At 42.9% G+C, this 21,215-nt stretch overlaps 1 protein-coding gene across 2 annotated transcripts in view; it reads left to right on the top strand.

Annotated features, from left to right (window-relative positions):
- Window positions 1–21,215, top strand: part of pax7a (paired box 7a) — a 46,533-nt gene that overhangs the window by 18,730 nt on the left and 6,588 nt on the right. For both annotated transcript variants that reach the window (XM_044024738.1, XM_044024739.1), the window contains exons 5-7: window positions 2,433–2,632; window positions 10,420–10,585; window positions 10,984–11,180. In XM_044024738.1, the coding sequence (XP_043880673.1) occupies window positions 2,433–2,632; window positions 10,420–10,585; window positions 10,984–11,180 (563 nt within the window). The remainder of the gene's footprint in view (window positions 1–2,432; window positions 2,633–10,419; window positions 10,586–10,983; window positions 11,181–21,215) is intronic.

The raw sequence follows: 21,215 nt of genomic DNA on the forward strand, positions 1-21,215 counted from the left end.
TCCAAACCACAGCATAACTGACCGTCAACCACTTTCCGGCTGCCCGATGACAGCTCTCCCCTGCGTTAGCTCTGTGAGTGCTACGGCTAAATCCTGCCCCTCTACCTGGGATGACAATTAGCTTGGCTTCTAGGTCATGACCTTCCAATAATAGTAAAGAATACCGATGATTGACAGGTCATGCTGCTATCAAGTTAGGCTGTGGGTCATGTGTATATCGTACAAACTATGTTAACTCCACGAACCATATTATTTTAACTGCAAATAATGAACTGACAGTTCAACTGTGCATATTATGTTGTACATTAAACATCTTGTTCTTTTAAATGTATTTGTATTCTAACATAACCCATATTTAAACATTGGAACTGAATGGATCTGAATGATTTTATTAAATTGCTTTTAAAGTTAATGTCTAAATTAAATTTAGACATGGCTACATCAGATCAACGTGGACAGCAGCCAGTGTGTGGCTGCATATACATGAGTTTTACATTCAACCCCCGATCCCAGTTGGCCCCATGCAGCGTGTGCCATCTTCCATTTTCCCTTACTCATTACAGGCAATGCTGTCGACCTTGTGCTCCGGGTTCATGTACAAGAGCAGATGTGTTGGTTCTGTGGGGCTTAATGGAGAGCAGCAATGCAAGCTATTGTCTTTTGAGGTTTATCAGTCATTAGCCTGATAGCATGCTAAATGTGACACAGATTATCACAGCGGTTTACTCGCAAAATAAAGTCTGAGAAAGTACCTTAAACAAAGCAAGGGGAAAGAAAATTATTTGAGGAGGGGAAGACTTTGGTGTACTTTCTCACAGCCTCTGGAGTGAACTCGTACTCGAGGGGGTCTCCCCATAGGACACAGAGGTGACTTTGGAAAGCGATCTGTACACTGCTGTCTGCTGGGCTGGTCTCAAGTGTTGTCATGGCAAGTTAACGGGCAAATGGATATACGCATCCTCATGAAAACCAACAAAGGGATATGTGGCGTATGTACATATTCAACTTTGTATGTTCAAGGGTGTTCTGCAGAGGAGAGAGCCTGTGCTTCAAGAATCAATCTTTATTAAAAAGGATAAGACTGGAGAATTGATTTAATGAATGCGGCCTCATGTCCTGCGGCCACATGTAATCCACAGAGAATCACTGAGCATGAGCTCAGGGGGACAAAAAATGTTCGTCGAAGACTCATGGAGTGGCCTGTAATGATAGTCTCCATATAATCCCCTAATTCCTTGTTTAATTAAACTCTGGAGCTGGCCTTGAGACTCTGCCAGCTCTGTTGCTCTTTTGTTCTCACAGTTGTTATTTGGAGGCTATAGGTTTGAGTATTCTTTTGTCTTTCGTCTGGACAGAGCTTGAAACAGACATCAGAGCCATAAAACATTAAATTAGTCAGCAGGACCTCACTCAGGTGAGACATTCAAGTGAGCATTATAGTTCTCATTGGAGATGAATTGCAAAGCGACCACTGTCAGAAGCGTAAATCTCTTCTTACACCCTCTTCTTCAATATCTCCCTTTCTTTCACCCTCTCCCACACTTTCTGGACGGTGCGTGATGCAATCCAACTGGGCCTGGAGCAACGCTGGCACATCACGCCGCCTTGTCACTGTCTCAATGAGGAAATTATGAAAATGTGAATTTTGTGACATGAAATGAAAGGGCCATGTAGTTTGAATAGACATGCAGAGGAGGTGAAAATGATGCAATTTTCTAAATTCAGTTATAACGGTAATGTGCAGTGGTAATGCTTATTTGCTGTCAAGAATTTCCCTGTTGGCCTGGATTGTACATCTTTGTGCTGTATCTAAATTCCTCGAGCAGAAACGCAGCTTAGTTTGAATGCCTAAAAAGTAATGTAAAATTATGTTCTGTTTCATTTAATGACAGCACATGGAAACACACAGTGCAGAATGGTTTTGGTGTGATATTGTGTTCTATTTTATACACTCTGACTGTGATGTATATGAGCAGTGTGCCCAGGGCCAGTGCGAGAGAAAAGCAGGGTGAAGAGCAGCAAGGTGTCCTGTGCAGATTAACCCCACTACCCACGAACACTCCCGCTCCCCCCCTCAGCCCTCTGCCTCCACAGCCTCTGGGGCCCCTTTCACCGGCAGGATTGTGTATCAGGGGCTCTTCTACATTAAATAAGTATCCACAGATTAAGATAATATTCCCCCAGTTGTGTATTGACAGAGGAGTAGCTGTCATTTGAATCTTCTATGTTGCCAGTCTCGATTTCTTCAACAACAAAAGAATCTCCAAATAGCAGATAACACTGTCAGAGCTCATTTATGATCATTTTTACCTCATGTTGATGTTACGTTACTCAAACGTCCCTCAGATAATTCTCACAAAAGACTCCTTAACTTTTTGTCATTCCACAATCATATACAGATGGTCCTCTATCCCTTTTTCTTCTCACCTCAGGTAACCGCACAGACGAGGGTTCGGATGTAGATTCGGAGCCTGACTTGCCCCTGAAGAGGAAGCAGAGGCGCAGTCGCACCACCTTCACTGCTGAGCAGCTGGAGGAGCTGGAGAAGGCCTTTGAAAGGACACATTACCCAGACATCTACACCAGAGAGGAGCTGGCTCAGAGGACAAAACTCACAGAGGCCAGAGTACAGGTCAGACTCACTGATAAGTGCCAGAGAACTGGTGTACGCACATAGCTCTGTAACAGACCTGCATGAAAACACATGTTCTCATATCTCCAGTAATACCTTGCCATGCCGGACGGTTTTTCCTCAGTTTGTCCATGTTTATAGAAAACCCATGCCTGAGAAATCTTAGGGATAGAAAGGAGGATTTTGCATTTTAAAAACTAAACAGAAACACATTTTATCCAGAGGCAATGAACCTGATATTTTTGGATAACTCCCAGAGCAAGCTGTCAGCAGTTTTTATTGGAACTACATCTTTGGAGGAAATTAGCTCCAATCAAAACTGTTCACAGTGTGATAAGGAACAGCGACACAGAGAGTCAGGATGTCTATGGAGATTTCTAAAATTACATTTAGCTCCATTGCACTGGGTTTGGGATATTGGATATTTCAGGACATGGAGATGACAATATGCATGCCTACTAGGTAAGTTGTGCCACATTTAGTCAGTGTGTTCTTTGCTATTTGAGTGAAGTGATCCCTTAAACATATAATTGGTAGCTATGCTCACCTCAAAGAACATTGATGTACTGCAGTAACTTCATCCTGAATATCACTGATGAGACAAATAAACTGCACAAAAGATTAAAGTGAACAGTATAATTGCACATAAAAACTTAATGAACAAAATATTTCAACTGATAAAAATATTATTTGACAACAACACAATGTGACATCCATCAGTGGAAACCAAAATCACAGTTGAGTGCTGGATTCAGAACAACTGAGTAAATCAAATGAAGTGTTCCAATAATATTTGTGAGCTGTGTATTTGGCCTCTGCAGTGGCATGCAGAACTGTTGTAGAGGCTCATACTTGAACACCTTGTGCAAGCCCCATGAGGCTTTCACTATATCAACAGCAAATACTGACTGAATTCACACACACTTACAAAATGGTTTGCTTATTTTTTTAACCTACTGCAATAATGCACTCATCTGTCAGAAAGATGCAAACCATTTTCTGTATTGCGCCGTGCATATATGGAAATTTGCTGCTCACTGTGAGACTTCATGTTCAAGAGTTTGGACAGTGATACTCCTCCATCTTCACACCTCAGGACCGGGGATCTGTCTGCCAGCCGCTTGCCCTGTGGTTGTATGTAAGATTGAATAAATATGTGTACAGTAGAGTTATGGCAACAGCTGTTCTTTCAAATACTGAGAGAGGGAGAAAAACAGAGGAGAGAAAGGGAATGCATTCCTGATGGATTTCTCATTTCGGCCTTTGGCCAGGATCTCATCCCCATCACTTTCAAGCTTGCCGCTGCTTGTAAAATCTTCCACATATCACACGGGGTTCCTCATCCTCTCTGGGGAACCTATACCCCGACAACAACATTAATCAATCAGCCGCTAGTAAAAAAAAAAAATGGTCTGGGGCACCGCTCTCCTCTTACCACAGTCGTTCACACTCCCTCTGAACCCCACCAAAACTCCTCGCTGCATGCTAACTGTTCATCACACTAGAAACATGCAGTTGGGGGGTAACTGATTCCACACATGTCTTTGTCCATCTTAAAACCCCCAACATGCAAGGATGTCCAACGTCTGAGCAGTTAATGCCTCACTCAAGGGAAGAGAAATTTATCTCGTGTCTCTTATGGAGCATAATATTTGTGTTTTGTGTGAGCCAAAGGTGTAGAATTAAAATCTGCATCAATAAAGTTTAATGAAAATAGACAGTCTAATTATATAATTTAGGAAAAGATATGTAATTATGCATTTGTTTTGACTTGGTTCCCACAGTACAGCCATAGCTTGTGTTAGCCACACAACTGCACAACCCAAAAAAAGGTATTTTATCATAAATGTTACATGCATCATTCATATATAATTCATAGTCATCATTAACACCTCAGATTTTAAAGAATAATCCATGCATGTATTAGCTCCATGTGTATTTATGGAGACTGACAAAAATATCTAAAGACGAAAGCAAGAGAAGAAAGAAAATGGAGTGACTGTTGTCTCTTTACTGTGAGATAATAGACTTAAATGATATCATGTGAAAACCTGAGGAATTTGAGTCATGGCTATAATTTGTTAATGCTGTTTCCCTCATAATCTAATTCTCAAAGTCTTTGAAAGTCTCAAAAGGTCAACTCAAACTTAATTTTCTGGGAAGGTTAAGAAAAAGCAATGCCCAAATTTGCTCCACAGTGAGGGTAAGAGTTTGTGACAAGATATGCTATGAATTTATCCGATTTATCCGAGTCTGATTGCTTTGTCAAAGCGCCCCTAAGAAAATTAAAATTCCCAAACTGCTGGATTGCAAACATTTAAACATCTAGATCATGAGGATAAAATAAATGCAGATCATTTTCTGGAGTATGCGTGTGTCCACCAAATGGGCTCTCACATAGGTGCCCAAATAGGGCAAAAGAGGGGAGACCCTTTGGCCTGTGAGCAAAGCTTCTCCAGCACAGCTGCAATGACGCATCTTCCAGATGTTGTTTGAGGGAAACTATGGGCAGCGGGGGTCTCACAGACTCATAATTTAACTTGAATTTGTGTCCACAGTCATGCTTCATCTCTCTCCATTTGTCATTAAACATGGGGATAATGTGGAGTGGAGTTTGCTCAGGTGCATTACTTAGGTGCAAACACGGCAACCATCACAGCCCAACGCTGAAGTGTTATAAATTAAACCGCTAAAGTGTTTGGCTTAGCACTGACACACAACCTAAACTCATAAACAGAGCTAATTCCCCTGTGTCTGCCATTTTAAGACCTTTTCACCATCCATCTTTATCAGCACTGCTGCCCCTTTCAGCAGAGCCACCAGTGCTGCTCCACCATCACAGGCCCCACAATGGTTTTATCACCCCGACTGACAAATTGTGGGATATGATCCATATCTCTCGGCAATTAGTTCCAGACTGTCTCAGTGGGAGGGGATAGTGCCAAGTCTACCTTCAGCATATGCTCCGCTGATGCAGTGCGCACTGTCACTTTCCATCTGATAGCCCCTCACTTTTAACCGAGGCTGGCGGCAAAGCCATTCTCTGAGCTATTAGGAAAGAGAGCAGCGTTTGTGTCCGCTCCCTCTGAGGAGTGGACCAGGTGGGGGGAGCGGCTGGGTGGGTGCAGAATATAAGCTGCAGGCCGCTGTAAATCAGCACTCACAGATTAACCAAATTACATTCTCCTCTATTTAGACCAAAGTTTTTAAGAGACCAACTTCTGAGTCTCGGCTGAGGCTCATCATCTCAGCATGCCGCCACTGGCTCGATTTACCAAATCTGTCACATAGATCCTCTTTCATTACCAATAAACATTCTGCGCGTAGCTATTATAGTTCGTGGAATCTAATAAGGTATAAGCATTGCTTTTTTTACGAAGCGTGCAAATCAATTTGGTAAAAAGTTTCTCTCTTTATCTGTGGCTTGTGCTCGCCTGTTGATGTATGGAATGAGCACAGAGTCTGAACTGGTCCTTCTTAGCGTTTTTGTGAAAGAGCAGTTCAGCAAAACCCAAACCCACACTGATGCTTTTTAAACCACTTTTCAATGTAACAAGTGAAAAATGTAATCCCACGGCAAGGTATCAAGAGGTAATACGCCATTTTCTGATTGTTATAATATTAGTCAAGTACCAGCAGCAAGAGAGCAAATCACAATGGGAGCTGAGTGGTGACAACCAAACCCAACAGGCAACGCTATTCCCGCCAGTACGGGTTTATGTTTCATAAAGGAATAAATAGGATTTGTGCAGATTGCAAGGGAGAAATTGTTGCAATGCATCAGTGTGAATGTTCTAACAGTTTCTTATTATTAGAATTTAAATGACTTTGGGTACAGTGCTTCTGTACTCCTGATACTTATCAAGCTAATCCCACTCTCCCCTCAAATTCATACTCCTAGCTACTTTAATTAGCATAGTGCCAGTCTGGAAGGCAAGCAGGGAGGGAATCAGAGAGAGGGGAAGGAAGGAGAGAGGAGAGGGGGGATGTGTGCGGGTTCGGGGGGGGAGGTATTGCGTGGTATGAGACAGAAGAGGATTTGTATGTTGAGGCTGGTTGCATCACCCCGCTGTGTTATTGTGGATATGAAGTCAGCAGCACATTTTGTTTTGTCATTATCTTGGCTCTGAGTATTTATCTACCGAATGTTGCAAATTGGCTCCTGAAAGGTGTCACATATTCTGTACTTTGTCTTTGACAAAATGAATAATTGGAGGATCGACTGAACGGTGAATTTCTTAAATGTGAGCCATCCCGTGTAAGTAACAAGAGAGCGGGGGTTTTAGCGTGTGAGGAAAATTGTCACTGATCATTGATAAGAAAACGCAAAATTCATGGAAAAATGGAAGCTTAAAGGCAACGGAGAGACGCCAGCAGCCAAACTTAAGCTTGAGACTAAAACGCGTCACAATACTGAATGCTGTGTTTTGCCAGGTTTTTCATCCAATTGTATGTTTGAAGTTTTCATCTAAGACCTCCTTCTCCCTTTTGTCCTTGTCCAACTGAGTCCTCCTTCAAGCCTCCTCCTTTTGTTTCACAAGCAGAGTTAAGCTTGACTTCTATAAGTCGGGTTTACTGCTCCGGCGGTTTCTGTCCTCCCTCCCATAGTTTCTCCACAATGATTCAGAGATATGCTGCAGATGTGTCCAACAGCAGTGTGTACTGGGAAACCCTTTTTGTCCATGACAGCAAGACAAAAGTGAGCCCCTTTAATTTGGCTGCACACTTGTAGGTTGAGAGGGAACATGGAGGCGCCTTTGCCACTGCTGCTGCTGCTGCTGCTCTCTGTGCTGAGTTAAACCGGATTGAGGAAAGTGCAGGATAATCTGTGGGCCAAGGTGACTTTGTGATCAGGTTCCAGAGTGTAGCCTCAAGTCCTCAGCTTCAGGCTGTGTGTTGGACTCTGTGAGATATGTGTATGTGTTCATGTCCGAGAGTCCGCTCACAATTTATGCATGTATGTGATACTGCAGCTGTGTACATGCACAATGCCACTTGTCTCCAGTCTGTGCTGAGAGACAGATGATTGTTGGAGAAAAGCCCAGAGTGTGTGACTCGTCTCTTGTCCCACTTTAATATACAGTCTTTTGTCAAAGTGGACACGTTGCACCTGGTGTTCATGCACAATAACTGAGTAGAGCTGCAACCTCTACCTCTGCTAGTTTAGGTTAAAGCCCTTTTACTACTATAGCCAGTTCCTGTAAAGTTGCTTTTTGTCCAACATTTCTACCTAGCGGACTCTATATACAGGTTTAATAGCAAGGATTATATATTATATTGTGTTTCTGAAGCTAAATTACTTTCATTACTTAATAACATATATGCATATCAATGTGATAGTGTTTCAAATGTTTGCACTAAAAGCACCTGGTTAGGGTCAGCATAAGATTATGTTTTCCCCTCATATCATCAGTATCTTCTGCATAAAAAATACCATTATGCATCAAAACAATCCACAAGAATCTGCAACAACTCTTTCTTTAGGTCTTAAACTATGGTCTGCTTTAGAGAACATCTTATGGAGGCCACAGTGAAGGACCTTATCAACTCCTGTTTCAAACGACTACAGAGACACATCAAAAGTGTTTGATTTATATCATGTGGCTTCCTTACAATGTTTGCTATCCACAACTAACCTTTCCTAAAAATTAACCTTATTTACATTTAGCCGCATAAATTAAAAACAAGCCATTGTGACTTGAGGCAGAAGACACAATATAAAACCTTAGTCTATTAATTTAGACAAACCAATAATCTCTCCTAACTATTTTAGTCTTAAACGTAGAGGCGGGTTTCAGGCTGTGGTCTCATGTCTCATGGTGTCCTGCACTCATGCCCTTCTGAACAGCTTTCATGAAGTCCAGGCACTAATTCCATTATCTCCAAGTAATTTGCAAAACATTTCAGCGCTAACACACTTACATCATTTTTTGGATTATGATTACTGGCCAGAGGTAGTGGCATATGACACACAAATAGCTGATAAATGTTTGTCTAATGTCTGGTCTCATGAGACGAAACAAGCTCTGTGTTTACAAAGGATTTTGTGATCGAGAATGTGTAAATATTTACCTTTGCATTCAAAGTGTTTCTATTTATAAATTATTACGATAAAGGAAATGTGGCAGCGCAGCCTCAAATGTAATGTAACAGTATTTTGTAAAGTTAAAGAAAACACTAAAAACAACAGACTAGCGACTTCACCGTTTAAGTGTTTTGTGTCGTCCGTGATGGAACACCTCCTTCCTAAAGTTTGGATGACAACAGGGGAAGGAAGTGAAAGTGAACATAAAAGAGGGGCTGGGTGAGTGGATGAGGTCGGAGGTGAAGTGGCCATTCGGGGTGGGGTGAAGGGGAGTGTGTGGAAGGAAGGGGTGTGCCTCCGTGTCCCCTCCCCTGTCCTAGGCAGCTGTTTGTCTGGCCAAGATGCAGCTTAGTTCAGACCATGACCACGCTCCACTACATCCTAATAGCAGACATTTCACTGGAGCCATGCACCACATTTGTTTAGCAATATGTGATTGAGGGACTCAAGCAGGGTCCTGAGAGGCTACTTGGTCTGAGATAATGAGATTTCCTGTTGGTTTTTCCCAGTTGCACTGTTGAGGTTTGCTCAGCCCAACCATCACCTGTTGCATCCCGACAAAGGAAAAAAAAATGCATTGCCTTTGTGGAATAGAAAAAAAAAAACACATTCGAATTAAGATCTCTGTTGGACTGAGATCCCTTGTAGGCCTTTTAACAGTTTATATGTATGTTTGTGTGTACAAAAAAGAGGCAGCCCCTGAAAAGCAGTGAGTATGTCACTGGGTAAGTCCCCTTGAAAGTGTCCTTCTTTAAGACCTGTTTAAAAGGGACGCCCCCTCTTTGTGTCCACTGTTCTCCGTGGCGTATGGAGGAGCTTTTGTCCCCCCCTTTCATGTGTCCTCACAATAGCCCGGGCCGTTTGAAACACAACAGTAGATGAACTGCTCTGACAGTGTATTAAACTCTGATGAATTGCCTGTGCGAGGCATAGATCAATGTCCTTCAACCCTCAGCACACAGTGAAGCCGGGGCCTTGTCTTGGTTAAATGGAACAGGTTGGCGACTCTTTTCAGACTCGTCTGATTATGTTTGTGTTTTGTTGAAGCAGAAGTCTTTTTAAAATGTGTAAATCTTTGTGGTTCAAAAGAGTTCTATTTTCCCCCCCGTTTCATTCAGGGAGCTGACATTGTGTGTCTGCGCTTCAGTGCTGCTCATTTTGTAAGCGTTTTTTTGCTATTTTCCAGACTCGGGACTCTTGTGTTTGACTCTTAAAGTTAAAACACTTTCTGCAAAGTGACTTGTAAAGCTCTCAAAACAAACCGCGCTGAAGCGGCACATTTTTTTACGCAAGCACACTTAATATTTCTCTGCATCTCGAGAGAAGATGATGGCCTCTCGCAAATCTTTCTCACACACACACAAGCTGTGTGTTGTGGAGACTACTCACCTACGTCTGACCTTTAAATGACTTCTTCCCTCTGAAGGAGGCTTAGGGCAGCGTGTTTACACAGATCACAGCTCCAGCCACTTAAGAACAACAGGGACAGACCACTGAGCCTCTATTGCTGCTCCCACAGGGACTGCTGACTCTCACCACCACTCACACTAACTGGCCGATTAATCACAGGTGGCAGGAGCCAGCACACTCTGCAGAGGGTCTGCTCAAGTCACATACCCACCACTCTTAGTATAAACTCAGCTTTCCTGTACACACAAAAATACACAATTTGTTGATGATTTGTTTTGTTTTTTTGACATAGGTGTGGTTCAGCAACAGGCGAGCTCGGTGGCGTAAACAGGCCGGGGCTAATCAGCTAGCAGCCTTCAACCACTTGCTTCCTGGAGGATTCCCACCCACAGGCATGCCGACTTTACCCACATACCAGCTGCCAGAGTCCGGCTATCCCAGCGCGGCGCTATCGCAGGGTGAGTGTCCGAGCGAAGATCTTCCACTGAAAACATACAGTACCCAGTACGAGGTTAATGTCATTTTGGTGTAAAAGATTACATTAGTGGTTTATTTATTATTTGGGGGTTTGCCATCCATATTTCATGTTCATGTTAACGTAATTACAGACCATGTGCTGCATATAAGAGCCATGCAGCAAGTAGTTATCTTTACAATCACTGCTTTGTCCACCTATTTTTGTATGTTACAAGGCTAATTTTTAATGTACAGCAATGAATGTAATGGATAAAAAAATGAGCAGGCGTTATAATGTGGGATTTATGACCTCATGTGTCTGCACAGACTTTAACGTGATTTGTCTTTGATTTGTTCTCACTCGTGCACTCTTTTTTGTTGTTTTTTTCCTGTGTGTCAGAGGGCAGCAGTACGTTGCACAGACCTCAGCCGCTGCCTCCGTCCTCCATGCACCAGGGAGGTCTGAGCGCTGACAGCGGCTCTGCGTACGGCCTTTCATCCAATCGCCACAGCTTCTCCAGCTACTCTGATACTTTCATGAGCCCCTCAGCATCCAGCAACCACATGAACGCTGTCGGCAACGGGCTTTCTCCACAGGTCAGTCCATCCGTGCTTTACCTTATACTATACTGTACCACATATTGTCCCCCCCACAGGTAGCTCTACCATCCCTCTGCTTTCCTCCGCCGTTCACTGCTCAGAAATGTAATTGTAATTTGACTGAAATTAAGATTCAGAAACGGCATGTTCAGCAAAATAACTGCCAGTGTGGGCTTTTATGTTCGCCTTCCAAAGCCCTGGATTTACTCTGGCTTTCCTAAATTGCTACATTTGTAAAACAATTGGATTAACATCAACAAATTAAAATTCATCTTGATAGCACCACAAGTGCTCAAGCTGCTCCAAACAGCGGGTTCGACTTTCCTGGGACGTCTAAATCCTGCACAGCACAGCCAGAACACATGCAGATGAAATAATTAACTAAAGCTTATAAATGTAGACCCATAATCTTCTTCATGTAATTGTCAGCAGTGGGAAGACTCCAGTGCTATGTGTGATTTTCTTCCTCTCACTGCTGCATTATTTCCTCACAAGCTCACATCGATAATTGTCACGATAAATAGATACTGTTTGTGCCATCTTAAAGCATAATCCTGTATGTGAACGTTTATTTTACTACTTTACTGCTGGATCTCACATGTTAACCTCCGGTAATGGGCATTAAACTGCAACTCTACGGCTTTAAGTAACACGGAATTAAAAAAAAAGAAAGAAAGAAAATGGTATGGTATTTATTGATGCACATTATGTGTACATAGTGAATTATGCACAATTACCCATCAATACTGGCCACTCTTGCCCACCCTCACCAACAAGATGTGGTTAACAGGCAGAAAATAAGATTGAAATGGTGTGTAAAGAGTTGAAAATGAATTTCAATGCTGCATTTGTCCACAATTACCCCGTCGTTCACACGTGTTTTATTGGGAGTTTTTTTTCTTTCTTTCTTTCTTTCTCCTTCTTCTTCTTCTTCAAATATTTCTCAAAGCAGATTGGAAACATTCTTGGTATTACCCTCTTTCTTCGGAGAAAAAAGAATTAAGGATTTTGTGACAAAAAAGAGATTTTCTTTGCTGCTGGAGCGACGAAGGATAACATGGAGGCTCACAGCGTGTTTGATTGTTAATCGTGGCACAGGGGCTTTAACTGCTAATGCTCTCACTGCAAACCTGCACAAAACACCAGGAACAGTCTTTTTTTCCTTTTTTTTTTTTTTTCATTAATGGCCCTCTCTAATACTGGCATGGGGTACTCTGGTGCTTTCTCTCCCTCTCTGCACAGGCATTCAAGAATGTTGGGATATTAAACATTTCCTGTCATAGTGAGGATTAGAACAGGAGCCTTTGGGCAACTGTACGTCATGGATTTTGGGTATTCAATTATTTTATCAAGTGGGTTTGATGAAAGTCTATAAAAATCCGATATTAAATGCAGTTGTTTGTTTTTTTATTTGTACTTATTTATTTTCGAGTTAAATTGTGTATTTCTTTTTTACATGCATGTGGTGTGGGTGTTTTGATGTGCCACGTCGTGTTTCCACTGCATAGAATTGAAATGTATTGAATGCATGCAGAATGCTGTGTGGCATTCCTATCAGTCTCTCAGCATGGAGATGAATGTTCCCACTGACAGCGAAATCAGAGTTCACTCTGTGGTGCAGTGTCCTGCTGTGCCACTGTGTGTGTGTGTGTGTGTGTGTGTGTGTGTGTGTGTCACTGCTGAAACGTGTAGCTATCAACACACACAGAAAGACCCACACACCAACAAACACTGAGTATTCCCTGTCCGAGTTAGACCTTGCGTTGTACTTCCAACTTGCATTTAAAGACATTTCGTTCAATCTGTATAAGTCAGTGTCAGCTTTGGAGAAGTGTCAACACACATTTGACTGCTTGCATTTGATTTCTTTCCTGATTTATAGCATGTTTTGCCTTTCCCCGTTTCGGAAAAAAACTTGAGCAGGCGGTCTACCGAGATGGAAATGAGAATTTGATATTGTAAGTTACAGACAGCATCTGTTAGCAGGAGATATGCTTGTGCATTTCTATGTATGAGCTATTTCTTCATGTGTCTGGCGCTGATGGCCTTGCTGTAGAGATTGACAAAAAAATTCTCTGATTCCCGGTAAATGGGCTGTGGTGGCAGGACGCCAAGCCTGTAATGGAATCCTGCAGCGTTCAGCAGTCCCGACAGGAGCCCGTGTCCATCCCAGTCCCATAACCTACCCCGACAGCACACATTTGCCCATTACTGTGGTGGAAAAGCTATCCACACTCAAACTGGTTGCTGTCATTGTGGGGGTATACAACGTGTTTGACTGAGGCCGAGGGAGACAGTGTATTAGAGGTTGTGAGAGTGAAGCTGTGCATGGCTGGGAAAAAAACGTATGAAACCAGAAGTGTGTTTTGTTGTTGGGCTTGTTTCATTTAGCGGCACAGCAGGTGTTGGAGAGAAGGATAGGCAAGGGCATGAAGGACAGGCATGCCAGTATTTTTCAGCCAAGTATACCCGGAGATTTGAGCTTATGTTGGCCTTTTCAGTATGGCCTTTTTCATTTTCTATATTTTCTTCTTCAGAAATGGGCTTCTATAGCGGCTGCAGCAATGCCTCAAAATTGAATTTTGCATTATTCTGACTAGAAAACAATATTTGCAGATGGTGTCGCTTAAGATTACAAAGTCAGGCTTTAAGAGCCCACACAATTATCAGGTTTTTATATATTATTTGGCATTTGGCCAGTCATCCTCACTGATGCATGACAGGGACACTGGGAAAGGAAAGGAAACAGTTGAAGTGCACTGGAGAGTTGAAGCCAAGCAAGAGGAACTCGGTGGCAGAGCTTGGGTTTGGCTGCTGACAGGGACCTAAAAGAACCAAAAGCTTTTCTCATGTAGACTAAAAGTGGCGAATGCACTGTGTTTCCTGGTGTTACGAGATCATTCAGGACCTGTGGGTTAAGTTGGAAGTCAGAGATACCTATAGGTGTCGTGGAAAGAGATTTCATTGCCCGTTTGATGAGGGGAAGTTTGCGAAGTTTTGTGAGGAACTTCTGTTCTGTTTTGCAGTTTTATGAAAAAGTTGTTGTGTTATGGAATGACAAGGATGTGTGTATGTGTGTATGTGAGGATGGCCCTTTGGGCTGTGTGAGTGGGCCGGGCCTCCACACATACACATTCACACGCGCACACATACACGGGATCAGAGGCAGAGCGGCTCTCACCCCTGCCTCCCTTTGATCTGTGTCCCCAGGCCTGCCTGCCTGCCCGCGCGGCACTGTACCGTACCACGCATGCTGACACCATGCTCACCAGAGACTCCCCACAACTGTCTGAGAGAGATAAGCCAGGGGAGACTCCAAACTGTGCTGCTCCTCTTCCATTAGCTAGTGCAGACGCTTCTTTTAAAAAGCGGGATGAATTATTTTTAAGAAGCAAGCTCTGCCGTTGCCAAAAAAAAATGGAGAGGGGAAAATGTACGGAACAATCTGGAGCTCTGGCTTCATTCCGCCTCCCTCCCTGACTTCTAACAAGACATTCTGCACCTGAATACCAATGAGAGGGGGAGATTCATGTAGTCCCCCACATTATTAAAACTTGGGCATTAAGCCTCTCACCGGGCACTGTGTCAGCTGGCAGGCTCCACTGACAACAAATCAAAGGGGATGAGCACATAGCCCGCATTCATAGCTCAGCCACTCGCAGTGCAAGAGGGGGAATACATACTGGTTAATTAGAACTCCCATTAAAACAAATACTGTTTCAATTTGGCAAGTATAAAAAAAGATGTAAGAGGCTTTCAGAAAAAAGGGACCTGCTGTCAGCAGCTGCCAAGAAAATCCAGGGACTGTAAATCATATCCACTGGCTATACTGTTTCTGAACAGATTATTAGTGTTTGCTGTTGTTTTGCAACACTTTTGAACTCGGAGGAAAGATTCTTCAGAAACGCACATGTACAGTACGGCTGCACACACTGTGGTCGATGTGTCGTGCTGGCCTGCGTCCTGTACTGTATGTGATCATTTGGTAGATGTATAGCTTTTATGACTGACAGCACTTATCAGTACAAACTTTTATGACACTTTATGGAACCAAAGAGTGATACATTATATTCACTGATAATGAGGTTAAGTAGGAAACTACGAGAGCAGAATAAGATGACAAATATAGGGGTTTTATTAGACAAAATATTTACAAAAACCAAGAATAAGTGATAAAACTTTGTAGAGTTTCCAAATAAGCTCTTTTGACCAAGAGAGACACACACACATCTTCTCCCTGCCTGATCTTATATACTATACCGGCCAGTCCATAGACAATTGAAGGGGAGAGATGGTCTTCTTCACCTGAGGAGGAGTGTAGCAGGCTGCCATAACGCCCCCCTGGCTGTGACAGTGGTTGAGTCCAATCTACCAGGTTTATCTACTTAAACAGTTGCAGTTCAAGGATCACCTACAGGTCAATGGTTTGTTAGCACTTTACATTTAAAAGATTGTGTACACTCCATCTGAACATTGTAGTGAACTCCAGATTTTGTGTGTTAAATTTGAAGAGTATAAAACATATTTAAAATAAAAAAAAAATCAGTTTTTGTCTCAATGTCCAAAAACAGGCCAAAAGACAAAGATACTGATTCGCCAGCTTCCTACAACAGCACAAGAGAAATGACCGAAATAACCACATGTCGGCTTTGACGACATTTTTGGCAACTTCTCAGCTTTCAGAAACCGTCAGAATTTTTCTGATAGCACAAACCCTTTGCGTAAATACGATAAAGCAAAGTGAGCTTGCGCAAAACGTGTCGTTTGCGATATACATTACGCTCGGTGTCCTGTTGTTCAGCTGGTACTCGCAACTGCCACACTGCTTTAAATGCAAACCTCGTTTGCAGGTACCTGACACAGTGCTGCAGTTTACCAGCTGCCTGTAAAAACCGGTGACATTTGTCGCTCTCTGCATCCTTTTAGTCTCTCGAGCACCTAATTACAGTCATTTTTCTCTCCATTCCAAAATATTTTTGGTCAGAGCTTTGTGTATTCAACTATTTTTCCTCTACCAACGTTCCTTACCTCTATTTGGCTTTTTGTCATCCTACGATGCCTTGCCAATAGTAGCTTTGCTCTCTATTTCCCTCTCTCTCTCTCTCTCTCTCTCTCTCTCTCTCTCTCTCTCTCTCCCACCTTCCTCTCTTGCTCCAGCTCTCTCCCCTGGAGAGGCATCTCTTCTCCCTACGCCCAGATGAAAGGCTACGGCGGACAATAAAAATGCTATTTAAATGCAAGGGTGTTTGTGTGCGGGTGAGATATTTCCTGCTGAAAGTGAGCTGCTGCAACCTGATAAATAGTAAATATAAGGGAATGTGATTTACATTTATCTTGCAGAGGCAGCCAATATGAATTTCAGTAAATCCTAGAAGATGGGGATTTAAAGGAGGAAAATGACTGCGACTGATTCACATGCTGTGTCCCACGCAGCTGAAATGCCTATAAGGTGGAGAGTGCTACTGCCTTTATTAAAGTATAGGCACAGACATCGATCCTATCTAAAATACCTATTACACACAGACGTACACTGTGTCGCATTCTCATCTGAGGAGATATCAGCCTCACACACACACACACACACACATAATTTGAAGGTTACTTGCACAAAAAAAAACAAGGCTACAGGGCAGGTGAAGTGTCTGTGGTGTGTACACCGAGTGACCCACCTCTGAGGGGTTCAAGGGTCAGGGTGCAGAGGGTTATGGGACAGCTGAGGGAGAGAGAGAGAGAGGGCCAGTTTCACTGTGAACCTGCCCATACGAGCCAGAGGTTTGGGATGTTGTCTGGCTGCATGTGGTTCCCGTTAGTTCCAGATGCCACTCTGACAGGTGCATAAGCTGTGATTAATACTCTCTCTGACTTTGTCTCTCACCCTCGTTTTCTCGTCCTGTCCCCTTCTTCCCTCCGTCTCTCATCATCTCTGGATGTCCCTCACTGGTTGCTCATTAACTCAAACACTCACTCTCACACAGACACCTATAGTATATAATTTAGATTGTCCAGTCAACGCCATCCAACAATTTGGCATGTTAAAAAGGAAATATGTGGCTTTATTCCATGTGTGCCTTTTCTTTTTCTTTTTTTCCTCCTCACAATAGGATGAGCGTATGGGAGGTGGTCGGGTCCTCAGCTGGTTGTCTCATGCACAAACTCGCCCCTCTCAGTCTCCAGCTGAGAGCTATTTCACTATGTATTTACATGTAATTATGGCTATGAGGTGGAGATATTAACACTGTCAAGAACAATTTGACCTGACATTTTTCGCTAGACCTGGCCCCTGCTGTTTTAGCAAACAACCCCCTCCTCCTCCTGCTTTTCTTCCTCCTTCACTCCCTCGATCTGCCTCGCTTTTCCCTCTGTGGCTGCTCCCTCAGACGCACACTCAGGCCCTGCCTTGCTGAAACCATTCTGCTGGAATCAGAAAATCTGCCGTTTAATTTAGAAGAGGGGTTGGTGCAAGGTGCGGAGAGTCAAAGTGTGTGTGTGTGTGTGTGTGTGCACTTTGAAGGGGCCTCTCTTGTTCCCAGTGGCTGAATCCATCCCATAGTTACTCAAGCATATCACTAGCAGAGAATAGAGGATTGCTCCCCACACGTTCTCCAATTGCAGTCCAATAGACGGCATATTAACCTCTGGTTAGTGCAGGGCCAAGTTTCTAGCTTATACTGTGGGATGTTTAGGAGGGAGGGAGAGGGAGGGGGGGAGACCTTTCTCCTGCATGAGCAGCTGCGTTTTCTTTAACACTGATCCCAGCAATGAACTAAAATGGGCTGAAAATCATTTAGCATATGCATTTAGTAGAGTAGAATATACACTGATTAATTAGTTGTCACTTATGGATTATTTTTAATGAGTTGGTTGAATAAGTTTACACAATTTTGTTCTCCAATAAATGTCATTGAGTCCCTTTATTTTTTTATCCAAAAGTATATTTTGTAACCCAATGTTAAGTTTATACATTATTCAATACAATACAGTACAATGTTACACAAATCCATTATTACTTTTGAGACAACACTTTTCATGATTGGAAGGGTTGGCTGTGAGAAGAATAGAATTCTTATTTATGTCTGCCCCTAACTTACAGTCAAAGAATCAGATGGTCTCTCAGTTATTATTAGCTACACCCTCATCTACACCCTTGATTACATTAACAACAACAAAACAAGCCATAAGTTAAACATCTCGAAATTTAAACATCCAGTCAAATTTCCAATGCATATTTTATCATTTGTTTCTCTTTATAAATTAAAAAAAAATAAATAAATATTTGTGCAACCCTTCAACTTGTTCTGTTGATAATTCCAGGATTTTACTTCTGGAATTCATGGAATAGATAATCATGTTCTCTAAAAATCAGCCATAGGAACAGACAATAATGGTTGGCCTCTAGCATAAATCTGACAATATACAGAAGATGTGTTTAAAACCTTGAAAAGGCCCTGTGATGGACTGGTGACCTGTCCAGTGTGTATCCCGCCTTTCGCCCTCTGTGAGCTGGGTTTGGCACCGGCGACCCCTCATGTGGAGGATAAAGCGATAGAAGATGAGTGAATGAATCTCTTCTGTATGTTTTAACTAAACACGGGGAGAAGGATGCAGGCGCGGGGAGGCTAACGTGATGTGAGGAGTGACAGCTTGTTCCAGTGCCCGCTAATCGTCTTCATCTGTGCCTGACTTGTCAATGCCCAGATTCTGTCAGTGCCAATCAGCCACTTAATTGAACACAATTAGCACCCTACCGTAACCCCCCCATATGCACCATATTCTTCAAAGGCCAATTTCTCTCCCTGCAGCACCAACACAACCCCCCAAACCACCCTTCCACCCATGCTTCCTCTCATTCTGCTCCTGTCTCTTCATCTTCTGGCACTGGTGGAAGACACTTTTCACTTTTTATTAATGTGCTGCGGCCAATTAACGCAGTGGCATGCAGGCCAGAGACAGTCATCTGGTGCCTGCCACCATCGCAGCTCTCCGCTGTGGCCCCGCGCCACCCCTCACGCCACCTCCACCGTGACCAAAACGCTTTAATTCAATTTATGCAATCACTGTTATTTTTAAATAGTCATTTTGTCTGCTCAGATGAGGGGCCTTGCTGCCCGCTGGGCTGGCCCACTCATGTGAGGTTTGGGGGGGGTGAGACATTCAGAGACGTTCAGAGCAGGAGTCGACAGACTTGGGGAGTTAGAACCACTGATTTTTTTATATGTGATTCCTTTATTTTTGTATTTGATTCAGATTATCAGGGGTGTTAGATTTTATTTTTGTGAAAAAAGATTTGAGTTCATGAAAATGTTCTTAAAGAAGTTATCAAACATCTAGTTTGGCTCTCCAGGAAGCTGTGCCACTCTCTCTAGTCACTGGATCTGTGTGACTCTTGGGTCACAGAATTAAACACCACTTTCTCCCGGTAATCACACCCTCAGGACTGGCCTTCAAATATTGATCTTAAATTCAGTGTCATCACTGTGGATCTTTAATCATTCCGCCGAAGCGAGTATCAGCCGGGCCGATCTACTAAGGTGCAAGATGCTATTCTGCACCACTCAGATAACTTACAGACACTGGAGTGCTCATTTTTCCCTGTCTGCCCCGGTGACCTCTGCCTAACTTAAAGGTACATCTTGGGGGCATTTTGATTTGGGCAGAACGGGGAGCTATCGGTGACAGAGGAACTAATCCAGTCTTGCGCAGATTAAGAGTATTTGTGGAGTGGGGTGTGTTGGCGCTGGCGCCGGGAATGGAACAGAAGGGGCTCCTATCAGCTCTCCAGGCAGGCTAGCCCTCAGGCCAGTGCAGTCCTACAGGAGTCTTTGTACTTCCCAAAGCCTCCACTTTTGCTCACTCTCACTCTATATCACTTTCTCTTCTCTCTTCTGCCCCCACCCACTCTCTATTGGCTCTCATATTGTCTCCACTCCAGTTCCTCTCTTTACATTTGTGAATATCTATGTCCCTTTAGTCCATGTGCCCAGTTATTGTTGTCTCACGCTGCTAAAAAAGACTATAAAATATTAGCATTGAATTGTTCAAATAACACAAACAGAGAAGATGCTCCTGCAGCACATTTGCATTCTCTTTCTCAACTGACTCTTCTCCCCTTTTTAGTTTAAATGTCCTTTTGTCTCGCTCGCAGTGCTTCTCTGAGCTCTTGTCTGTCACATTGTTTTATTGTGGAAAAGAAATCCGACAAAGAAACAACTCGTCAAACATTCAAACCAACAAAAAAGAAAAAAAATGTTAATTTGACTGTTGAAGAAATTAGGGAGGTTTGAAAGGGCCCCTTTTTGTGTCTCAAATGTACTATTTATTTATCTGAAAGGATGCACATTGTATCAATTTGCACTTCCCCACTCACTGCGCCACAGGCTGGAGGCTCTGAAGTTGGGAGAATTAATTACTTTTTTATTATTATTTATAAAGTAATCTATCTGTAGAGAGGCAGCAAGGAAAATAGACGGAGAGAGGGTGAGGGGAGGCTTGTGTGTGTGTGTGTGTGTGTGAGAGAGGCAGGGAACGCCCCGGAGCATTGTCCTTTAAACTAGGTCCTGGCTCACATTATCTCTCAAACCAGCACTCACACAACGTCAAACAAAAAACACCAACTCTGGGCTGCTGAGAAATGCTATGCTAGGAAAGAGAGGATGGGTGGGGGGAGAGGAGAGAATGAAATGTCCTCTTTAAGAGCGATTTGCTCTTTTAGCTCTAAAATATTAGAATCATTCAAACTCCACAAGTGCTGGTTAAATTACCTGTGTCTCTACTGAGACGTGTTATGTAAAAATCTTAGTGACATTTTGGTGCCTCGGGCTTCGCTTTGTGAAAATGCGTCAAATAGTGTATCAACGCTAACCTTGACAATCCCAAATCATGTCTTAATGTCTATTAAGCTGAGCTGAATGTAACAAAAAAGCTTTTCATTCCTCTCTGACAGTAAAAACACTGACTGGGACTTTGAGGGGGATTTTAATCAGCAGGAAAGCTGCACATTTTTACCAGAATTTAATATCTATAACGTGTTGTTTT

Source organism: Solea senegalensis, linkage group LG4, assembly GCF_019176455.1.
Source record: "Solea senegalensis isolate Sse05_10M linkage group LG4, IFAPA_SoseM_1, whole genome shotgun sequence".
Lineage (NCBI taxonomy): Eukaryota > Metazoa > Chordata > Actinopteri > Pleuronectiformes > Soleidae > Solea > Solea senegalensis.